The sequence below is a fragment of the Phycodurus eques genome, chromosome 6 (assembly GCF_024500275.1).
Source record: "Phycodurus eques isolate BA_2022a chromosome 6, UOR_Pequ_1.1, whole genome shotgun sequence".
Classification (NCBI taxonomy): Eukaryota; Metazoa; Chordata; class Actinopteri; order Syngnathiformes; family Syngnathidae; genus Phycodurus; species Phycodurus eques.
In genome coordinates this window covers 14,231,438-14,248,838 of record NC_084530.1, presented here as the reverse complement: position 1 = coordinate 14,248,838, position 17,401 = coordinate 14,231,438, and the positions used below count along the sequence as shown (strand labels likewise).

The following is a 17,401-nucleotide window of genomic DNA, read 5'->3' as shown; positions in this document are numbered from 1 at the left end:
GAGGTTTTGCTTTTGGTCATTTCATGTGGATTCTAAAATGTCCCTCAAATTACACAAGAGCAGAATGTCAAAGTGATTTGTTCCCACATTATTACAAGATGTAACCAATGTCATAAGCTACAGGACAATTTAATATGTGCAAGTATCACGTGTTGGGGTCTCTGAATGGAGACAAGCTCATAACATTTTACTTGTCATATCACTTTGCCATCATTAATTAACAGAAATGGATTGCTCTTTGCTCTACGCCAATGAGCAATTTCAACTATTGTTTTGTAATCCGTGTGTGCGTGCGTGTGTGTGTGTGTGTGTGTGTGTGTGTGTGTGTGTGAGAGAGAGAGAGAGAGAGAGAGAACAAGAGAGAGGCAGAGTGAGTATTTTTGAATTGCTCATGCAATAGAGCTACTGTATTAACTGACCCAGGGCTCCAACACAGATCAACCCAGCTTTGCATAATAGCTTCTTCTGAATAGATGGACATTTTGGGAGGTGATTAAGGCTTTTCATTGTTTGATATTGTGCCGCATTTTCAGCTCCCTGGTCTCATTGCATAATTATGTGCACAGTAGATGCATTTCAATGTTTATATCTGTTCAACGTATTTGAATAAGAGTTGATTCAGGCAGTTGGGAATAGGTAATGTGCACAGTCAGTGCATCTGCCCCCTACTACTAGATGGAGAGGCAGATGTGCTAGCTGTGCTAAAAACAAGGCAATTACAGTTCTCCATAGGTTTGACTAATTTAGATAACACACAGGCACAGGAATTCCCAACCAATAACTACTTATCAGTGTTGGAAAGATTACTTTGGAAATGTAGTTGGTTACAAATTACAAGTTACCCTGTTGAAAATGTAATGGTAGTGTAACTATTTCAATATAAATCGATATATTTTGACAACTTTTCTTAATTTTAAATGTATGCATCAACAGGGAGGCATCCCTTGGATGTTTCCTCTAAAACAAAATGATTAAAACCATTATTATGGAATTAACTACTCATTTGTTATTTCAACTGATAACAAAACACAATGAAATGTAAATACATGTGCTTGTTGCATAATAAGTGTACGACATATGGAAAACCAGCATACCATACCATGGTGACCTAATGACGAATGTGCTCAATTCAGACAATACCTGACAACCCAGATAACTGAATGTTTCATGAAACAATCCAAAATTAGAAAGATGAAACTGTTAAAAAGTTATTTTATGTTTATAAGTATAACTATTGTTCTAACCTTTTCAAAATATCAGACAAACTAATATATTGCACCACAAGGTTATGCTTTGAGGTCGTATTTGGGAAAAAAGTCTGTCACATTTGAGACAATTGCAGAATGGCACATGGCCAGAGAGAGCCAGTCAAAAGCATTGGCTTCAGTAGGAGGACCTAATATGAAAACAAATCTGCGCTTTTCAAATGTAATTAAAATTGTAATCCTGGAAATTGCCAAAAGCAACTTTAATTTACTGGTAATTACAGATTTTCTCTAATGTAATGGATTACAATAATTGTTTTAATAAATTACATAATCTTCTTACATGTAATTAGATAATGTCCTCTCCAATAGCTGCTAGGTATTAACACTTTAAAGAGCCGTAGTTTGCTTATAATGAATGGGCAGTGTTGTTTACATAATGTATGTAGTAATGTATTTTAGTCATTTAACTTGTAGATTATATTTATGACATTTAAATTTTCAGTTTGACAGTAAGCTCGAACATCGGGTAACTCTGAAAGAGATACTGTTGGCATGGTAGTTTATCATTACAATGCATCACACGTACAGTTTATGTGTTTAATAGTTGTATGATACAGCTATACTAAAGAGCAAAATATTACAGCCAACTTAATTTCAGTCTGACACAGACCTCTTCAACCGCAATTCCACAAACTACAAGCACAATAATAAACACTTTGTTAAACTAATACTGCTCTGACAGTGAAAATCCAAACCAAGCAATGTCATCTTTGTAAGCAACATTGTACCACAGCTCTTGCATCCAATTTAATGGATCTAAGTGCTTTCCACTCAATGGACAATGGACACCACTTAGATCGTGCGCGTTACCACTAGACATGGCATTGATGCATGACCAGGCTGAGCTTAATGAACAAGGCTACATTATGATTTAAAATGGGCTTACATCTAACCATTTTACGACACAAAGTAAGAATTTCATTTGGTAGTTTTGCTTGGGTCACAGCACACCCTCCTTGTCGTGATTGTTAAGTGTAAGGTGGTGAGCTGAGCTATTTCGGATCAGGCTAAACCGAGTCTTGGCCTTGTAATAATACATTTCTGTTTGATATTGTCATAAGTCTGATATTTTAAAGGTTCCACATTTTGGCTATTTAGACCTATATAGAGTGACTCTCTAACATGGACTTATTATAGTATCAATTTCATTTCAAAGAACACCTTGATTTTGTCATATGAGTGTCCAGAAAAGATAGCTGCTTCTGTTTGACCCAGTTTTGCATCCGCTTTGTCCATATTTGGCTAAGACCACCCCCTTTCCTCTGATTGGTTGCCTCCGTACGAAGAGGTAGGCGGAGATCTTCGCTAGTGATGTAGATAAGCTTGGGAAAATTGGATCACCTGATTTCAGGCCTCTCGGCAGAAAAATGTCTGGTACTCAGGAATGCGTGGACGATTTACTGAGTACTGAGTTTACTGAGGCAGCATAGAGACAATATTACATCCCAAGTACTTGTACTTTGGTTTGGCAAAGTATGTCACCTTTAAAGTATTGAATGTAAAGGTGATAATATTAGGATTGTCAATGCTCCTACACACGCTTGCACCCTCACACATGCACGCACAACTCACTTTGTTATTGAAGTGCTAATACAAATGCAAACATTAAAATACTGTACAATACTTCATTTTGACTTCTCACAGGAGGACAACATATTTTATTTAGTGGAGATGATTCTGGTTGATAGGGGTCCAGTTAACAGCATCTAACAGCTAGGAACCATCCACCCATCCATTTTCTGAGCCGCTTCTCCTCACTCGGGTCGCGGGCGTGCTGGAGCCTATCCCAGCTATCATCGGGCAGGAGGCGGGGTACACCCTGAACTGGTTGCCAGCCAATCGCAGGGCACATACAAACAAACAACCATTCGCACTCACATTCACACCTACGGGCAATGTAGAGTCTCCAATTAATGCATGTTTTCGGGATGTGGGAGGAAACCGAAGTGCCCGGAGAAAACCCACGCAGGCACGAGGAGAACATGCAAACTCCACACAGGCGGGGCCAGGGATTGAACCCGGGTCCTCAGAACTGTGAGGCTGACGCTCTAACCAGTCGGTCACTGTGCCGCCCAGCTAGGAACCATTTAAGTTCATTTATAAAGCGAGATGTGTCTAACTTGCTGTCTCTTGAGAATTCATGACTCTTCTGGGTCAAGGGAGTGGACTAGTTTCTACTCTTAATAATGAGCTCACTGCGTATGGATTTTCCCTGAAAAGTGAGACAAAGCCAAGAGGGTCAGAGACACAATTTATTACCGTTACAACACCTCACAGAGTAAAGTGTTTGAGTACTCTGCTTCTTTGACGGTCAAAAAATTGAGTTCCCAAAGAAGAAAGTAAGTAAGCAAGTACTGTTATTTAATTATATAGCACATCTCAAAGAAATGAATCCAAGTGTGTCACAGACAAAATCCCACACATCATGGAGTTAAAGGTCCATTGTATTTTTAAATTCCTGCTGCATAAGTAATATAGACTACATATGTTCATTTTTATTTTGTTTTATATTTTACACTTTTTAATTTATATTCTAAACACTGTATTGTACCAAATGCAACAAAATGTTGTCTGTATACAGTCATGAATACCGGAATAACAAGAGTAAAACATTTTTTTTTTTTTATCAAAACAATTACATTTACTGGAATGCCTGCCTGAATAGTACATAGTGAGAAGAGTGATTTTTGGAAGACTGAGACTACATGGCATGGGCAATGAGTCTGCCTCAAGTTACACTGTGATCTTGGCTTTGAAAGATGTCCAGGACTTCTTTTCGGTTGGCTGTGATTTTGTGCAACCCCAGATTGAACTGTGGGAAAAATTCCCACAGTTCAGTCTTTTGAAGGAGGCTCACTGAAATTTCCCAAATAGGAAAAGATTTGAGACCATCATCCACATACAAATCTCAACTGTCACAAAGTGTTGCTTGGTTCAATGTTACTCTCACCAATCTGAACAGACTGATGCAATCCATGTATCCCTACTTTGGCAGAGGGTCCGTTCTTGAAGACATGAACAATACACTCTTAATTTATTTTTTTTGGGGGGGATGGGGGATTATTTTTCTTGAACCCACAGGAAACACAGACAATTTCTGTCCCTTCTTTCCACATAAAAGCAGTTAAATATCTGATGATGTCCGATTTTATGGCTACAGTGTGTGTAGTTTCTTGAAGCACAACAAGACACCAAGAAGTGAGTTATTGAGGCCAGGTCTCATTAAACAGAGTTCATTGAGTGAGTGCCCAGAAGACTACTCTGATATATTTTGATTTCCTGGGGTGGTAGATGCTGAACAGTGGAAGGGGGGGGGGGGGGGCAGATGTACCCTTTTGATAGAGTAGTCCAGGCACATCATATCCATTTTTGTCAATGGGGGGGCTTTCAGAGGGGGCCAAGCCATTGTTGATGCAAGGGCCCAGGCATTGTGGATTGTCTTGGAAAGGCAAGATAGGATTTAGCTGCTCCTGCTTTTGCTTTTTTTGAACCATTCATTCATGCATTCATCCAGCAGCTGAAAAACATTAGCCCAGCTTGAAGCACAGGACACTTCTGGTTTTGCACGAGGATGCTTTATGCTTTATCCATCATGATGGTGTGGAGTACGGATCATCCGTTAAGACTCTTCTTACCTCTTCTGCCGTCCTTTCCTGACGCGTCAGGACGCCTTCAGTAGTGTCTGTTGTCTGCCTGCACCAGCATATCTTTGTTAGAGGAGCATTTATTCTTTTACACATGCATGAAAATAGATCCATATGTTTTGAAAGCTCTGCACGTCCGTGCTCTCATACTTGCATGCGTTAATTGCATTGGAATGAACGTTGAGAATTTAATCTGCCAGAGGGCTCTGCTCTGAATGAATATGTCTCCAAATATAACAAAGCAAGTTTTTGACAAAAAAATATGGAGAAGATGTAGGTTTAAGTGTTTATTAGGAAGAAAGAAAAATCAGGGGCAGTGTAGCATGCAGGCACAAGTGTTCTGTGAGGTTGTTGTGCAGTGTGCGGCTCCAAAACTCTGGAATGTGAGGGTGCTGCGAGAGCGAGGGAGCAGTTGCACTTGTAGTAGTAGTTCTGTGCGCCGTGAACATACAGATAATTCCACAGAGGAAACCACAGCCGGAGTCTGTCTATTATTTCCTCACGGAGTGGAAAACAGGAATTAGCACCCCTGTCCAGACCAATGGAGCGCTGTGCATGCATCAAACAGGTACTGATAATGCCAATAAATCAAGGCATGTCGATGTGGGATTATTTCCAAAGTATTCACTTTGAATTGCAATTCAGCCCCCCAGTTGCTGTGGTGCTGCTACGTTCAGTTTGTATTTGTAAGGTTCCAGGTGATGGATGACAATACAAAGGGAATGCAGATTACACGAGTGGCTCCAAGCTGTAGCCATATGTAAATCGTGCATGCAGTTTAAATGAGCCTTTAGATGCTATCCTTACACTGTGACATCTTGGATACGTGTAACCCACTGACCAGCTACTTCCAGTGTCTTGGGAATGAGGAATGCTCCAAAATGTTGTGAAACTGCTCAGAAGAGGATGGCACTTACTGGCAGTAACTGAAATGTATTTTCTCTTGAAATAGACATTTTCCGGCTTTGCTATGAACAACCAACTCAAGCAGCTTAACCCTGACCTGGCAAACCTTGAAGCTTGGCCTCACAATTGCTGTCTCTTACAAGGAATACAGGGATGCTGTCCAGGCCTGCAACATTGAGAGACATTAATACGGATGGACTCTTATGAGTAATATGGCACTGTGGAGGTTATTCTTTGGTCCGCAGAGATCGAAGGATGCCACAATGCCGACTGGTACTTGAAACTGTTTTCTAAAAGAGATGAGACACATTTGTAAATATCTTTTCCATCCCATTCAGAAATGCACACACAGAACACCTCTATTCTATGTGGACGTCAGCATGGACAAATCAGAGGAATCGACTGGACATGGGCAGTGTTGAGGCAAAATTGTAGATCTGTGTCAAATTCATCCATCCATCCATCCATTTTCTTTTCTCTTCTCCTAATTAGTGTCAGCTACCTTGAGTGAGAGGCATACCCTGGATTGGTCGTCAGTCAATCGCAGGAAACATATATACTAACGACTATTCACACTCGCGTTAAAACCTATGGACTATTTTACAGTCTTCATTGAACCCAACATGCAACATGTTTTTTTGTTTACTTGTTTGTTTTGGTTTTTTTTGGGGGGGGTGGGCGTGGGAAGAAACCTGAGGTCCCATACAAGCACGACGAAATAATGTAAACTCTGTACAGAAAGGTCGGAGCCGAGATTCAAGCCTCAAACCTCAGAACTGTGAGGCAGACATGCGGGCACCTTAATTGTCAAATTATAGGTAGTGTCTGGAGGAGTCGGAAAAGTCGCAAAACGGCGGGAAAAGTCTGGCTATGGGTTGTTGACGTCGAGGTTTTTGTTGTTGTTGTTTTGTTTTTGTTTGTTTGTTTTTTCAAACCGAGTTATTGTATTTTTAACAATAGTCACGAAACACCAGCAGATGGCAGTGTCACTGTGGAAACAGTTTGCCAGTTTCTCGCCAAGCTTCACTGCCAGATGCATTTTGGGTCGATTTTAATCATATTCAACACATCATTCGGACAACGTTTAGCATCTATTTTGACCAATTAGCGCACCGAACAAAGATATAATCACGTGACCTCAAAGGTGCTCGTTTTAAATGGCCAAATTGATGTAACAAAGGAAGGACAGTCAAATGGAGCTATAAAGCCATTGTTTAATCTTTAATCTCCAATGTATGTATTTATTTTCGCGTGGACATACCCTGAAATTACTCACCACTATAATGTAAAAACAATGGTTGACTCTTTTTAAACACCTATTTGCGATTGTTGGGTGACAAGTGACCATGCGAGTGTCGAAGTTGGAAAGTGATGTCAAGGAGAATGATTGGTATGGTAACGTCTTCACTTCAAATCTTTTAGTTATGAATCAAAACAAGATTGTATTTTGTTTTTTGATAATATTTAAATATAATTTTCACATTACCTTTGCAGGCTGCACAGAGAGCTGATGGAGCCAGTCGCAAATCAGCTTCGGTTGCTACCATTAACTTTGGGAGCAGAGTGTGACATTGTTGAGGAGAATAAAATCATGAATAACTATGAAACTCAAGTCCAACTTTTTAAGCAGGTCTGCATGTGTTCAGATGTGATTTTACTTTCATCCTTTAGTGATTGCAATATATCGACATAAAATATTTGGTAGGGTTCAAAGACAGACATAACTTTAATGAAGCATCTTTTAAAATTAGAAAGGTTTCTTGTACTTTCAGTAATAACTTTGGACTTTCCGTGTTTAACTTAATCATGCATAATTTAAAATTTATGTTGGACGTTCTGCTTGTGCAAAACGTTTTTTTCTGAGCTGTGGATCGTAAAATATGTTTTGGTCTTTCACATCCACATAAATAAATGGCTTAGAATGTGTATCAGTGTCTTGTGTATTTGAATAGGAGCGGATGCAGGTCACTGAGTTGTGGCGTACAGCAGCGCAGGAGCTTGACCATCTACAGGAGTCCTACCGGAGAATGTTCACTAATGGACTCAATGCCAATGCTACAGGACAACAGCTCATACAAGTATTTCCATTTTAAGATGTACAGTATTGATCCAATAACTGTTTGACGATTGACTCTGGCAGAGTGCTCAAAAGAAAGATGCCCTTTCTAATATGAGTTTTGACTGTTGTTACATTTGTCAGATATCCTAAAAAAATATTTCACACAGAGTAAGCCTACATAGTCTGAGGATTTAGTGTGATGAAAAATGTCCGGATCTGGTTGATCGTGTGATGGAACGGAGACTTCTACCCCTATCTCTATCTCTGTTACGCTATTATTAAAATTTTTGCATTGCTTTAGAGGTGGCCCTATAACATATGATTGTACTTTGCCAACAGCTCTCATACAAACACCAAGAGACAAATAAGGAACTGCAGTCAGAAGTAGTGGGTGTCATCATACCACACTAATGGCAATCATGTGTCTTTTGTCACTCACAGACTAACTGCAATTTCTTTAAGACAATGATGGGGCACAGCGCAGAGGTGGAGGACCTACAAATCCAGCTCAGGTAGCTAAACCTGGAATATACTGTAGCTTTTGCAACATCCATCCATTTTCCGTACCCTTTATCCTGACTAGGGTTACGGGTTTCCTAGAGCCCTCATAACTGTTTGGCAGATGTGCTAACCAGTCATGCACCATGCTGCTGCGTTTGCAACATTTATTTTGAAACCAGACAACCCTTTTTATGTTGCCAGCATAGCCACATTAATTACTGTTTCCCTGCGATTGCCCAATCTCTCGCTCAGAGTCAGCAGACTCCAGGTTATCTGCAACCATAATGAGAACGTTTATTTATTTATTCATTCCTTGATTCATTCATTCATTGTCTATATTACTTGTTCTCATTACAAACAATTGGGAAAACAATTGTTGTTGAGTTAGGTCTGACAGATGTTTTTCACTCATTTTAGGGTGCGGAATCCAAAACTGATCTCAGTTTTTCTCTAACACGTCAAACTTTGTGAACTATTGAGCCCAGTTTTCTTAAAATAAATATGATATATACTGTGCTTAACAGATATGTGCTTGCTTTATAAAACTTTTCAAATATGGACATACAATGAAATATGAAAGAAAAAGGCATAACTGCAATGTTTATTTAACACTATTATGTTTTACAAAGGATATGGCACAAATCTTCTTAATTCCTACTATGTTAGCTATCTGTTTGCAGATATTGATGTTACTGACCTATTGGGAGATGCACACACCTATCAACGCAATGTCTCAATTGTGACTGCAAAAACAAGTTGCCACGTAGCTGTAGATGAGTCCAATCGTAATCAGCTGGCAAGTTTTACTACAGCTCATCAGTGGAATTTTGCTTATCTGGAGGGTAAGCTGTGGAGAAAAAACTTGATGTGCTAGAAAAAAACTGACTGCAATTTTGGAATCAGTATGTCAATTTTAGTTTTAATCAGCATAAAAATCTAACTCAACAGATTTTTTGTTTTTTTTTCAAATTGTTCCCCAGTCTTATGGTTGCAGATGACCTGGAGTCTATCCCAGCTGAATATACAACAAATACAATAATGATTGACTATAAAACCTCACAATTGGAACGTTTCTCATCCTTTTTCCTGGTAATGTTGCAAATTTACCCAGCCACTTGTTTCTTGGCAGAATTCATAGAGCATGATCATTAGTGCGCCCTGACAATAATTTGGTTTATGCTAGCCACACCCATGGAATGTTATGATGGCAAACGGTGTCATAGCCCTGGAATGAAAGCTATCAAGAACAGGAAGTCAGATAGACTCACACATAGTAAATGACTTAAAAGTAGTCACCAAATAAAACCAGGCTACTATTGATGTGTGTGTGTTGTGTTGTAGAACAACCAAGACTGAGCTGAGAACAGCCATAGCCAAAGTGGATGAGATGACCCAACAGCTCCAGTCTGTTCAGCAGCAGCTAAAGAGACAGGTGAACAAGGAAATTGTAGACAGTGTTGAGTAGGATAGGATAGTCACGGAGAATTTCACATTATCAGAGTAGAAGTTAAAACAACCATTTCGTAATTAGGTTTTTTATCCTTAACATTAACAAGACAGTTGCTCAAACACATTTTTTAAAAAGTATTTCAATTTTAGACAAATGAATGTGATTTCCAGGACAAAAGTAGTTGTTACGGTGTTCTTCATATTCCACATTTCTGTCAACTCTTTTTGCAAGAGTAGCCTTCCATAGGTTTTTGGTGACAAATTTAGTTCATTTATTATAGAAGCACTTTGCGTCGTCAGAGGTCACTGGTGTTGGATGAGAGGGGCTGGCTCACGCTTTGTTGTAGTTCTTACTGAAGATATTTGGTGATATTCAAATCAGTGCTGGCCTGTCAAGTTTATATCTTATCTTATCACTTCTGCTTTGTGCAGCGGGGATCAGTCATGCTGGAACAGAAAATGGGCCGTCGTATCCTGTTCTCACACACAAAGTTGAAAGTATAACACTGTTCAAAATACTCTTGGGGGCTAGGAGCATGAGTGAGGACTAAGTCTTGTTCAAACCCTGATTGATTGGTGACGATCCCAGGAAAGTGCCAATATTATAATATTCAATAACATTTCAATAATATTGAAATCTATGTGAATAAAAAGCTCAACATAAAATTTTGCACCATGCAGATTTGGCTTTTGTTGTTGTTGTTGTAAATGCCATGCATCTTTAGGAGGAAAAGGAGACAGAGGCCCAGAGTCGAGAGGAAGCAGCACACAGACAAATTCAACAGCTTCAGACAACCATCAGTCATCAAGAGACCAAGTGATTATGACAAAAACTGTTGTATCCTTACTTATATTGTTATTTTATTTGTGAAATGTATGTGAAGGTCATTCTGGGATTTTCTCAACAGCTGTTGATGTTTACATTCACTCAGAATAAAAGGTGCATCTCAGGAGACAGAGACTGCATTCAAAGATCTAACTATGTGGGAGACTACAGCAGGGAACCTAAAGGTCCGTTGTGCTACTTTAGAACAGGAGAAGTATGAGGGTCTAGACAAAGTGCGAGAGTGTGTGCAGATGGCTGAAGAGGCAGCATTGCAGAAGGATGAGGTACATAAATTTGCTCTTTTGCCCTCTTAGTATCTTTCACCTTGGGAACTTGACTGGACTTAAATTTAATCAACCTATTGGGTATGACTGGCATATTGCATTTGTTTGTCTTTGGCCTATGTGGCAGTTACGATGGTGCTAAATGAGCTCTGCTTGGCAACGACTGACCAAGAAATGCAAACAGTGCCTCGGCTCATTAAAAGTTTGGAAAATATGCTAATAGATACAGTAGGAAATAATTTCTGAGTGATTTTGCTGTCTGTCCAATTTAAAATAATGTTATCTGATGACAATTTGGAGCGGGGACTCCCTAAAGGGGTTGGTAGCCTTACCAGTTTTTCTAAACGCACGCATCTGAATATCAGATGTGCCAGTGGAGATCCAAGCACCAACTCTTTAACCTGATGACTCTCCATTTATTCCCCTCAGGCCCAGTTAAGAGCAAAGCAGTTGACCGAGGAGCTAGAGAGGACAAAAAAGGCCTTCCAACAGTTGAGCCAGGATGCTACTCTTTGCTCCAATAAAGAGGTAGAGGATGCTGTATGTGGTTAGGAAGCAAGAACTGCTGGCAACTCATTCAGCAGAATCGGATATGACAGTTACACGTTTTAAAATATACTTGTCAATTTAAAATTGTAACCCATTTGAGAGTCTGTGGCACATCCTCAAAAGAGCTATTCACACCAGACATCCCAGGAATCCTGCTGAACTGCAGTTTTGGAAAGGGAAATGGCCCCCTAATCATCCTGATCGTACACAGGGAACGTTCGGTTAAGGTTATTGCTGCCAAAGGAGAGTCAACTAGTTATTAAATCCAAGGGCTCACTTGCTTTTTTCTCCCTGTCGTGTGAATGTTTAAATTAGATTCACTAAAAACATGAAAACATACAGTATAATTGTTTGTGTGGTATCAGTTTAAACAGGCTCTGTTTATTTTTGTGATTTAGATGCTCAGACTACAGTTGATGACCAATTTAGGCAGACATTTCTTTAAATTTCATAGGTTTCACATACTTTTTCCTCCCATTGTACTCATGAACTAAATTTGCTACACTGACAGAACTGTACTACTTCTTCAACAGCTGAACAACATGCGTCAGCAGTGCAACACTGAAATGCAAAGTATGGCTGAGGAATTGTCTCTATTGCACCTGGCAAGTTTTTACCCAGCTTAGTACAAATTCCTCTCAAAATCACCTGTCATAAATCTCATTCATTCTAAGCATTGTTTTCTAACACCTGGCTTGACCTGAATTCTTGTTACTCTCCCCACTTGTGTGTAGGAGTGTGTGGACAAACAGTCTCAGATTGAGAGGTCTAAGCGAGAGAGAAAAGCTTTAGAAGAGGAACTATCGAAGGTAGATGTTTAACTAAAGTACAGGAAACAGCTCAATCCAGATCCAAAGTCTTTTTTCCTGTTTTATTATGCAGAACAGTTGCATTAATAAGCTTACGCAATGGTTTAATTAGATGTGCTTATTTTAGGTGACAAAGTGCAAGGTAGAGCACGGGCTTGGGACAATTGATGCCCTTCACCAGAAGTGTCTAAAGGCAGAGCAGATGAAGGATGAGATAAGCTTCACTTTGCAAAGTACCCAAACCAAACAAAAAAAGTTGGAATTGGAGTAGGTGGAATAATTACATCATAGATTCACAGTTTTTAAAGCCAATTAGTGATTAAATCATGTTGTTATCACTACAGTGTATTGTAACTACAATCACACACAAACAGCCCTTCAAAGACAGCAATTGCAGAATGTATATAAAATTGTGTTGCATTATTCTTTCATTTATCCATATTTCTATCTGTAGCTACAGTGTCGAGTTGTCCCGATACCAGGAGGAAGTGCAGACACTAAATGGTTTTTTTAATGCAGCAAGAGAGGACTGTGTCAGAATCAGTGACGAGCGACTCCAGTTGCAACAGGAGAATGTTCAGTTCCGCAGAGAGATGGATGAGCTGCACAAGGCCTCCTTGCAGGGCCAAAAGAAAGCCAAACAACAGGTAAATATAAGGATTGAAGAAATAATGTGGGGAAGGATATCACTGATTATAGAGAACAATTCAGCAAAAGCAAGCAGAGAACCTAGTCTTTTGTCATATTCATTTTACTTTTACATTTTCACAGATGCCTGGACAACTTTTGGGATATTGGCAAGAGATAAAATGATAATTCTCTATGGTTTAAAACTAGAAAGAGAAATATTAATAAGATAGCATTTCCCAATCAAGATGCTACACTTTCCTAGATTACACAGATGGAGCAAGAGTACAGCATAAAGGAGAAGGCACTAAAAGCGCAGATTACTGACCTGGAGGAGAGCAGTCGCAACTCAAGTGCTGATCTGATGCGTCTTCTCACAGCACAGCAGAAAAGTATCCAGCGCTGGAAGGTGGAGGCCCCAAATATGGCCCAGGCTTTTCAATCCAGAATTAAAAATCTGATGTAAGAACTGAAAACAGCAGATTGAAAAGGATAGGCACTGACACAGAAATGTGATGATTGAAAAGGATGGGTACTGACACTGAAATGTGATGTGAAACTAGACAGTTGCTTGTTAAAAGGGACATGAAATATGTATTTGCACAATTTAAAAAAGGGACACAAGTATAAATGTTTTTTTTTTTTTTCAGGGAAGAGCTAAATCAACACCAACAACGTTCACATGTGTTTGAGATCCAGCTCAAGAAAAACAACGATACTATTGTGGAGGTTTGTGAATGAGTGAACAAGTGAGGTGGTGAATGATCTCGTCCTGGTGTTTGAGCTTCCTCCCACATTCCAAAAAACATAAACGTTAAGACTAAATTTCCCACAAATGTTAAACTCAATGTCGGTGTGAATTTTTGGTCTGACTCTCTGACCTGCGACTGACTGGTGTCCAGTCCAGTGTGTACCTTGCTATCACACCATGTGATCTGAGATAGGCTCCATCTATGTTTTGACCCTGAGCGGTATCAATAATATATCATTTATTTATGCAATCCTTTAATATGTGTATTGTATTAATATGTCTAGGATCATAAGAGATAATTAGGATTTCACTGTCTTTAATATTTCTCGCATGCTCAGAAAACAAGAATGCGACAGTATGGTTACATATTCTGTTTGTACAGTACGAAAGACAGCTAACAGAGTTTCGAGAGAAAGCCAGTCGCCTCCAGAGACGACTCACTGAAGTTGAGCAACGCACGACGCCCTCACAACAAGTACGACTCATGATCAAAACATTGTAGTGCTTTAACGACACAGTGTAATGTCCACATAAATCCGATATGTGGTGCAATGGCCTACATGACAACAGCTTAGCCATACCTTCGACCTTTGTGAAGTATCTTACACACTTTCAGAAGGATGTTAATTTAACTGTTTATAATGGAGGATTTTGTGGCGTTAAACCGCACAGCTTCATGTTGTCTTGAGCTGTGTTTTAAAATACTATTTGAAAGAAAAAGAGGGAAGACCTAATCATAACATTCATGTTTGACCAAACAGGAAATTGAGGGTGGCATGTACATGATCTGAAGTATACAAGTATATATTGCAAGAAAAAGTAAATGAACCCTTTTGGTTCACATCACCTATTCCTAATTAAGCCTTGGAGAAGTCCTGAGCCTTGGTTTTCAAATAATTTTTGAATGTTTACATGTTCTGTCCAACAAAAGCATAAGTTTTAGTTTAAGCAGACTGTGTCTATTTTTGTGATTTAGAAAAGATCAGATCGCCTTTTCATGACCAATTTATGCAGAAATCCATGCAATTCCAAAGGGTCCACAAACTTTTTCTTGCAACTAACTGCATGTATGTGTAAATTGAATTGATGTTGATTCTCTTCTTTTATCGACAGTTCTGTTTTGGCATCTCCACGGGGGAAAACCAGTCTTGATTCCTCTGAAGCATGAACAGTCACTCTTTAGTGTTTAGAACATTAACAATAAACACGAAAATACAAACTCCAAATGTGTACAATGTAAAGTTCATGCTTAATGACTTACCACAAAATCTTTCCAGGCTTACAATTATTACTGAACCATTCCCTTTTAATGGACAGGAAAACACCCCAAAATTAGCAATTAAATTAAGTGAAAAGCATTGTTACAGTCACAATAACAAATGTAAAAAAAAAGTGTGCCACCAATATTTAAAATGTGGCATTAATAAATAGAGGAATGCACTTTGTTAAATTACATCATAGGACTTTGCCAAAACCACTGGCACACATTACTGAATGATGCATTTCCATATTAGTGATTTGGGAACACAAGGTGATGCACGTACAGGAAAGAGATCAGGAAGAGGATGAGTGAGTTTGTCAAATGCTCATGGTTTCCCCGTCCACAGATCAGACTCTGGCTGGTGCCAGCCATCCCCCATGATGCTTTGAAGGCGGAAATTGCCAAAATACTTCAGGGCGTGGCTAAGAGAAAAAGAGAGAACATAAAATCCAATGCAAGATGTACACATACACATACATTAACTGTTGCCTTACAAGTCAAAACATAGACTGTCTATATCGATTTGTAGTCTGTAAAGTTTTTAAAACATATTCATAAATGCTTTGCAACCAAGTAAAAATAGTTGTAAACATCATTATGTGGTCCTGGAGATGTATTATGGATTTTTGAAATATACAGGTAATCCTGATATTCTCACTACGTATATTAATTTCAAAAATTCAAACTGTGCGGCACTGTGAACGCACTTCTGCCTCACAGTTCTGACATCGGCTCCAGCTCACCCGTGACACGAGTGAGGATATGTGGTGTATAAAATTGGACGAGTGGAATTGTGCCAATTCACTGAAATACATGGGATTTCACAATGATTGAGCAGGTTCAAAACGATTTTGCAGTTTCAGGGAATATCGAATTGTTCTTTGTCCTAATTAGCTGCAAAAGAACATAGGTTTGCTGTGAGTAATACAGTAGGTATATCGAATGGTATACTCACAAGTTTGGCTTTTGTCCCTCAACAAGCTCATCACTGGGGATGGGATAGAGTGCTTCATATATGCGCTTCTCTCCAGAGCCATGAATGGCATAAGAGTTCATCTTGTTCACATTTGGAGGAAAGTACATCCAGGGAAGAAGAGCCTCACCCATCCATTTGTCTCCGATGATTGTAGCATTAAAATCTATTGGCAGTTGTTCCTGGAAGGAGGTACAAGGGAAATATTTTAAAACATGGCACAGCATATTAATAACCCTTTATGAACCCTTTGATTACTTCCATTACATCTGTCTACCTGGAATGCTTGGCCGACCCCTGACAGCAGTAATACCAAGTGCTGACCGTGTCTGAAGTGAAATCACAGAAAGCAGCACAAGATAAAGCGGAAGCCTCGGTAGCATGCTTTCATTTATTAAATGTCTGTGTGGCTGTAAAAATTAAAGCAACTAAAAATTTGACTTACGGGCAAAACTCCACCTCTAAGTAATTGTCTGTAGTACTATCAAGAAAGAAGGACTCCACAACTAAGGACATAAAGGAGTAATATTCAAATTGTCAGGACCACATTTCTAAACACAATGTAGATTCATGCATACAGTTTGAAACCTCATACCAAATATGTTGTTGATGCATTTGTTGACTATCACTTTAAAGTTTTCCCAAATAAACACATAGTATGGCCTACCTTAGTCTGAGCTCTCACCCACCTTCATAATCCCAGAGTCCAGGGAAGGGCTGGCCAGGTGGTCCTGCTGGGGCCTCAGGGTCATTGAAGAAGGGACCAATGGCCTTCATTTTTAGCCCTCTAACACCAGGAGAGAACATGATCCTGATGGGGTCATGAGTCACAGGATTGCTGTCCCAGGTGTGCAGGATCTCAAACTCTGCATGCATATTCGTGCTGAAAGTATATTGCATAAAGACAGAGATTCCATCTGGCCCAAGTACAAGAAGTAAGAGCATACTTACCGAGAATCACAACTCAACATCATGCATATGATTGTCACAAACTGCAGTCCATGAACTAACCCCATTTTGTCCATTCAAGAAACTGAATGAGTAATCCTCTCGCTCTCTTTTTAACCACTTGAACTTCTCACATTCTTGCTGTTAATTCCTTTACGCAATGCCTTATCATATTAGGTTAATGTCCAATTCCTTTACGCAATGCCTTATCATATTAGGTTAATGTTCAACGTAGTTCATTCACATCTTCTCAAGCTCGTGAAATGAACCTGCTCGAGTAAGAAGCAGAAGAGTAACCAACATACTCTTTCAGACAATATGACATCACAACTCATCAATGGACAACATAAGTAGGAAAATTAAATGTCACACCATTTGTTAAAATTTTTTTAATATATGTGTTGGTGCAGTTGCGCACAGTGCTTATACGCAACAAAGTAAACTGCTGCAGTCAAGAGCATAAATGCTATTGGTATATATCTCTATGGTCAACAGTACGGTACCTGTACTTCCTTGTTGCAGAGCGCAGAACCATTATGTTTGGTA

General features: G+C 39.3%; 2 protein-coding genes across 3 annotated transcripts; one reads left to right on the top strand and one right to left on the bottom strand.

Moving 5' to 3' along the window:
• The first annotated feature begins 6,988 nt into the window (after positions 1 to 6,988).
• Positions 6,989 to 14,973, top strand: LOC133404636 (sodium channel and clathrin linker 1-like). 2 transcript variants are annotated; one of them, XM_061680712.1, is made up of 16 exons: positions 6,989 to 7,208; positions 7,313 to 7,448; positions 7,771 to 7,896; positions 8,319 to 8,389; positions 9,720 to 9,810; positions 10,553 to 10,644; positions 10,760 to 10,937; positions 11,367 to 11,465; positions 12,020 to 12,091; positions 12,221 to 12,295; positions 12,423 to 12,562; positions 12,750 to 12,942; positions 13,188 to 13,384; positions 13,573 to 13,651; positions 14,056 to 14,148; positions 14,787 to 14,973. In XM_061680712.1, the coding sequence occupies exons 1-16, from the start codon at positions 7,165 to 7,167 to the stop codon at positions 14,823 to 14,825; spliced, it is 1,725 nt and encodes a 574-aa protein (XP_061536696.1). In that variant the 5' UTR covers positions 6,989 to 7,164; the 3' UTR covers positions 14,826 to 14,973. The 2 variants fall into 2 exon arrangements, with proteins under 2 accessions (XP_061536696.1, XP_061536697.1); XM_061680713.1 differs by lacking the exons at positions 14,056 to 14,148; positions 14,787 to 14,973 and having other exon boundaries at positions 13,303 to 13,384; positions 13,573 to 13,660.
• A 286-nt stretch (positions 14,974 to 15,259) lies between these two features.
• Positions 15,260 to 16,923, bottom strand: c6h4orf33 (chromosome 6 C4orf33 homolog). Its single transcript, XM_061680384.1, has 6 exons — positions 16,859 to 16,923; positions 16,597 to 16,790; positions 16,353 to 16,413; positions 16,185 to 16,236; positions 15,890 to 16,089; positions 15,260 to 15,356 (listed from the first exon to the last, which is right to left on the bottom strand). Exons 1-6 carry the CDS (start codon positions 16,921 to 16,923, stop codon positions 15,260 to 15,262), a joined length of 669 nt encoding a protein of 222 aa, XP_061536368.1.
• Positions 16,924 to 17,401: the final 478 nt, after the last annotated feature.

Excerpts from the sequence above, each read along its gene's own strand:
- c6h4orf33 (XM_061680384.1), bottom strand. The coding sequence starts at position 16,923 with ATGGGGTTAGTTCATGGACTGCAGTTTGTGACAATCATATGCATGATG. Across the intron at positions 16,791-16,858 it reads ATGTTGAGTTGTGATTCTCG|CACGAATATGCATGCAGAGT; the intron begins GTAAGTATGCTC and ends ATATACTTTCAG. Across the intron at positions 16,237-16,352 it reads TTAGAGGTGGAGTTTTGCCC|ACACGGTCAGCACTTGGTAT; the intron begins GTAAGTCAAATT and ends ATTTCACTTCAG.
- LOC133404636 (XM_061680712.1), top strand. The coding sequence starts at position 7,165 with ATGCGAGTGTCGAAGTTGGAAAGTGATGTCAAGGAGAATGATTG. Across the intron at positions 7,449-7,770 it reads AAGTCCAACTTTTTAAGCAG|GAGCGGATGCAGGTCACTGA; the intron begins GTCTGCATGTGT and ends GTATTTGAATAG. Across the intron at positions 12,296-12,422 it reads TAGAAGAGGAACTATCGAAG|GTGACAAAGTGCAAGGTAGA; the intron begins GTAGATGTTTAA and ends TGCTTATTTTAG.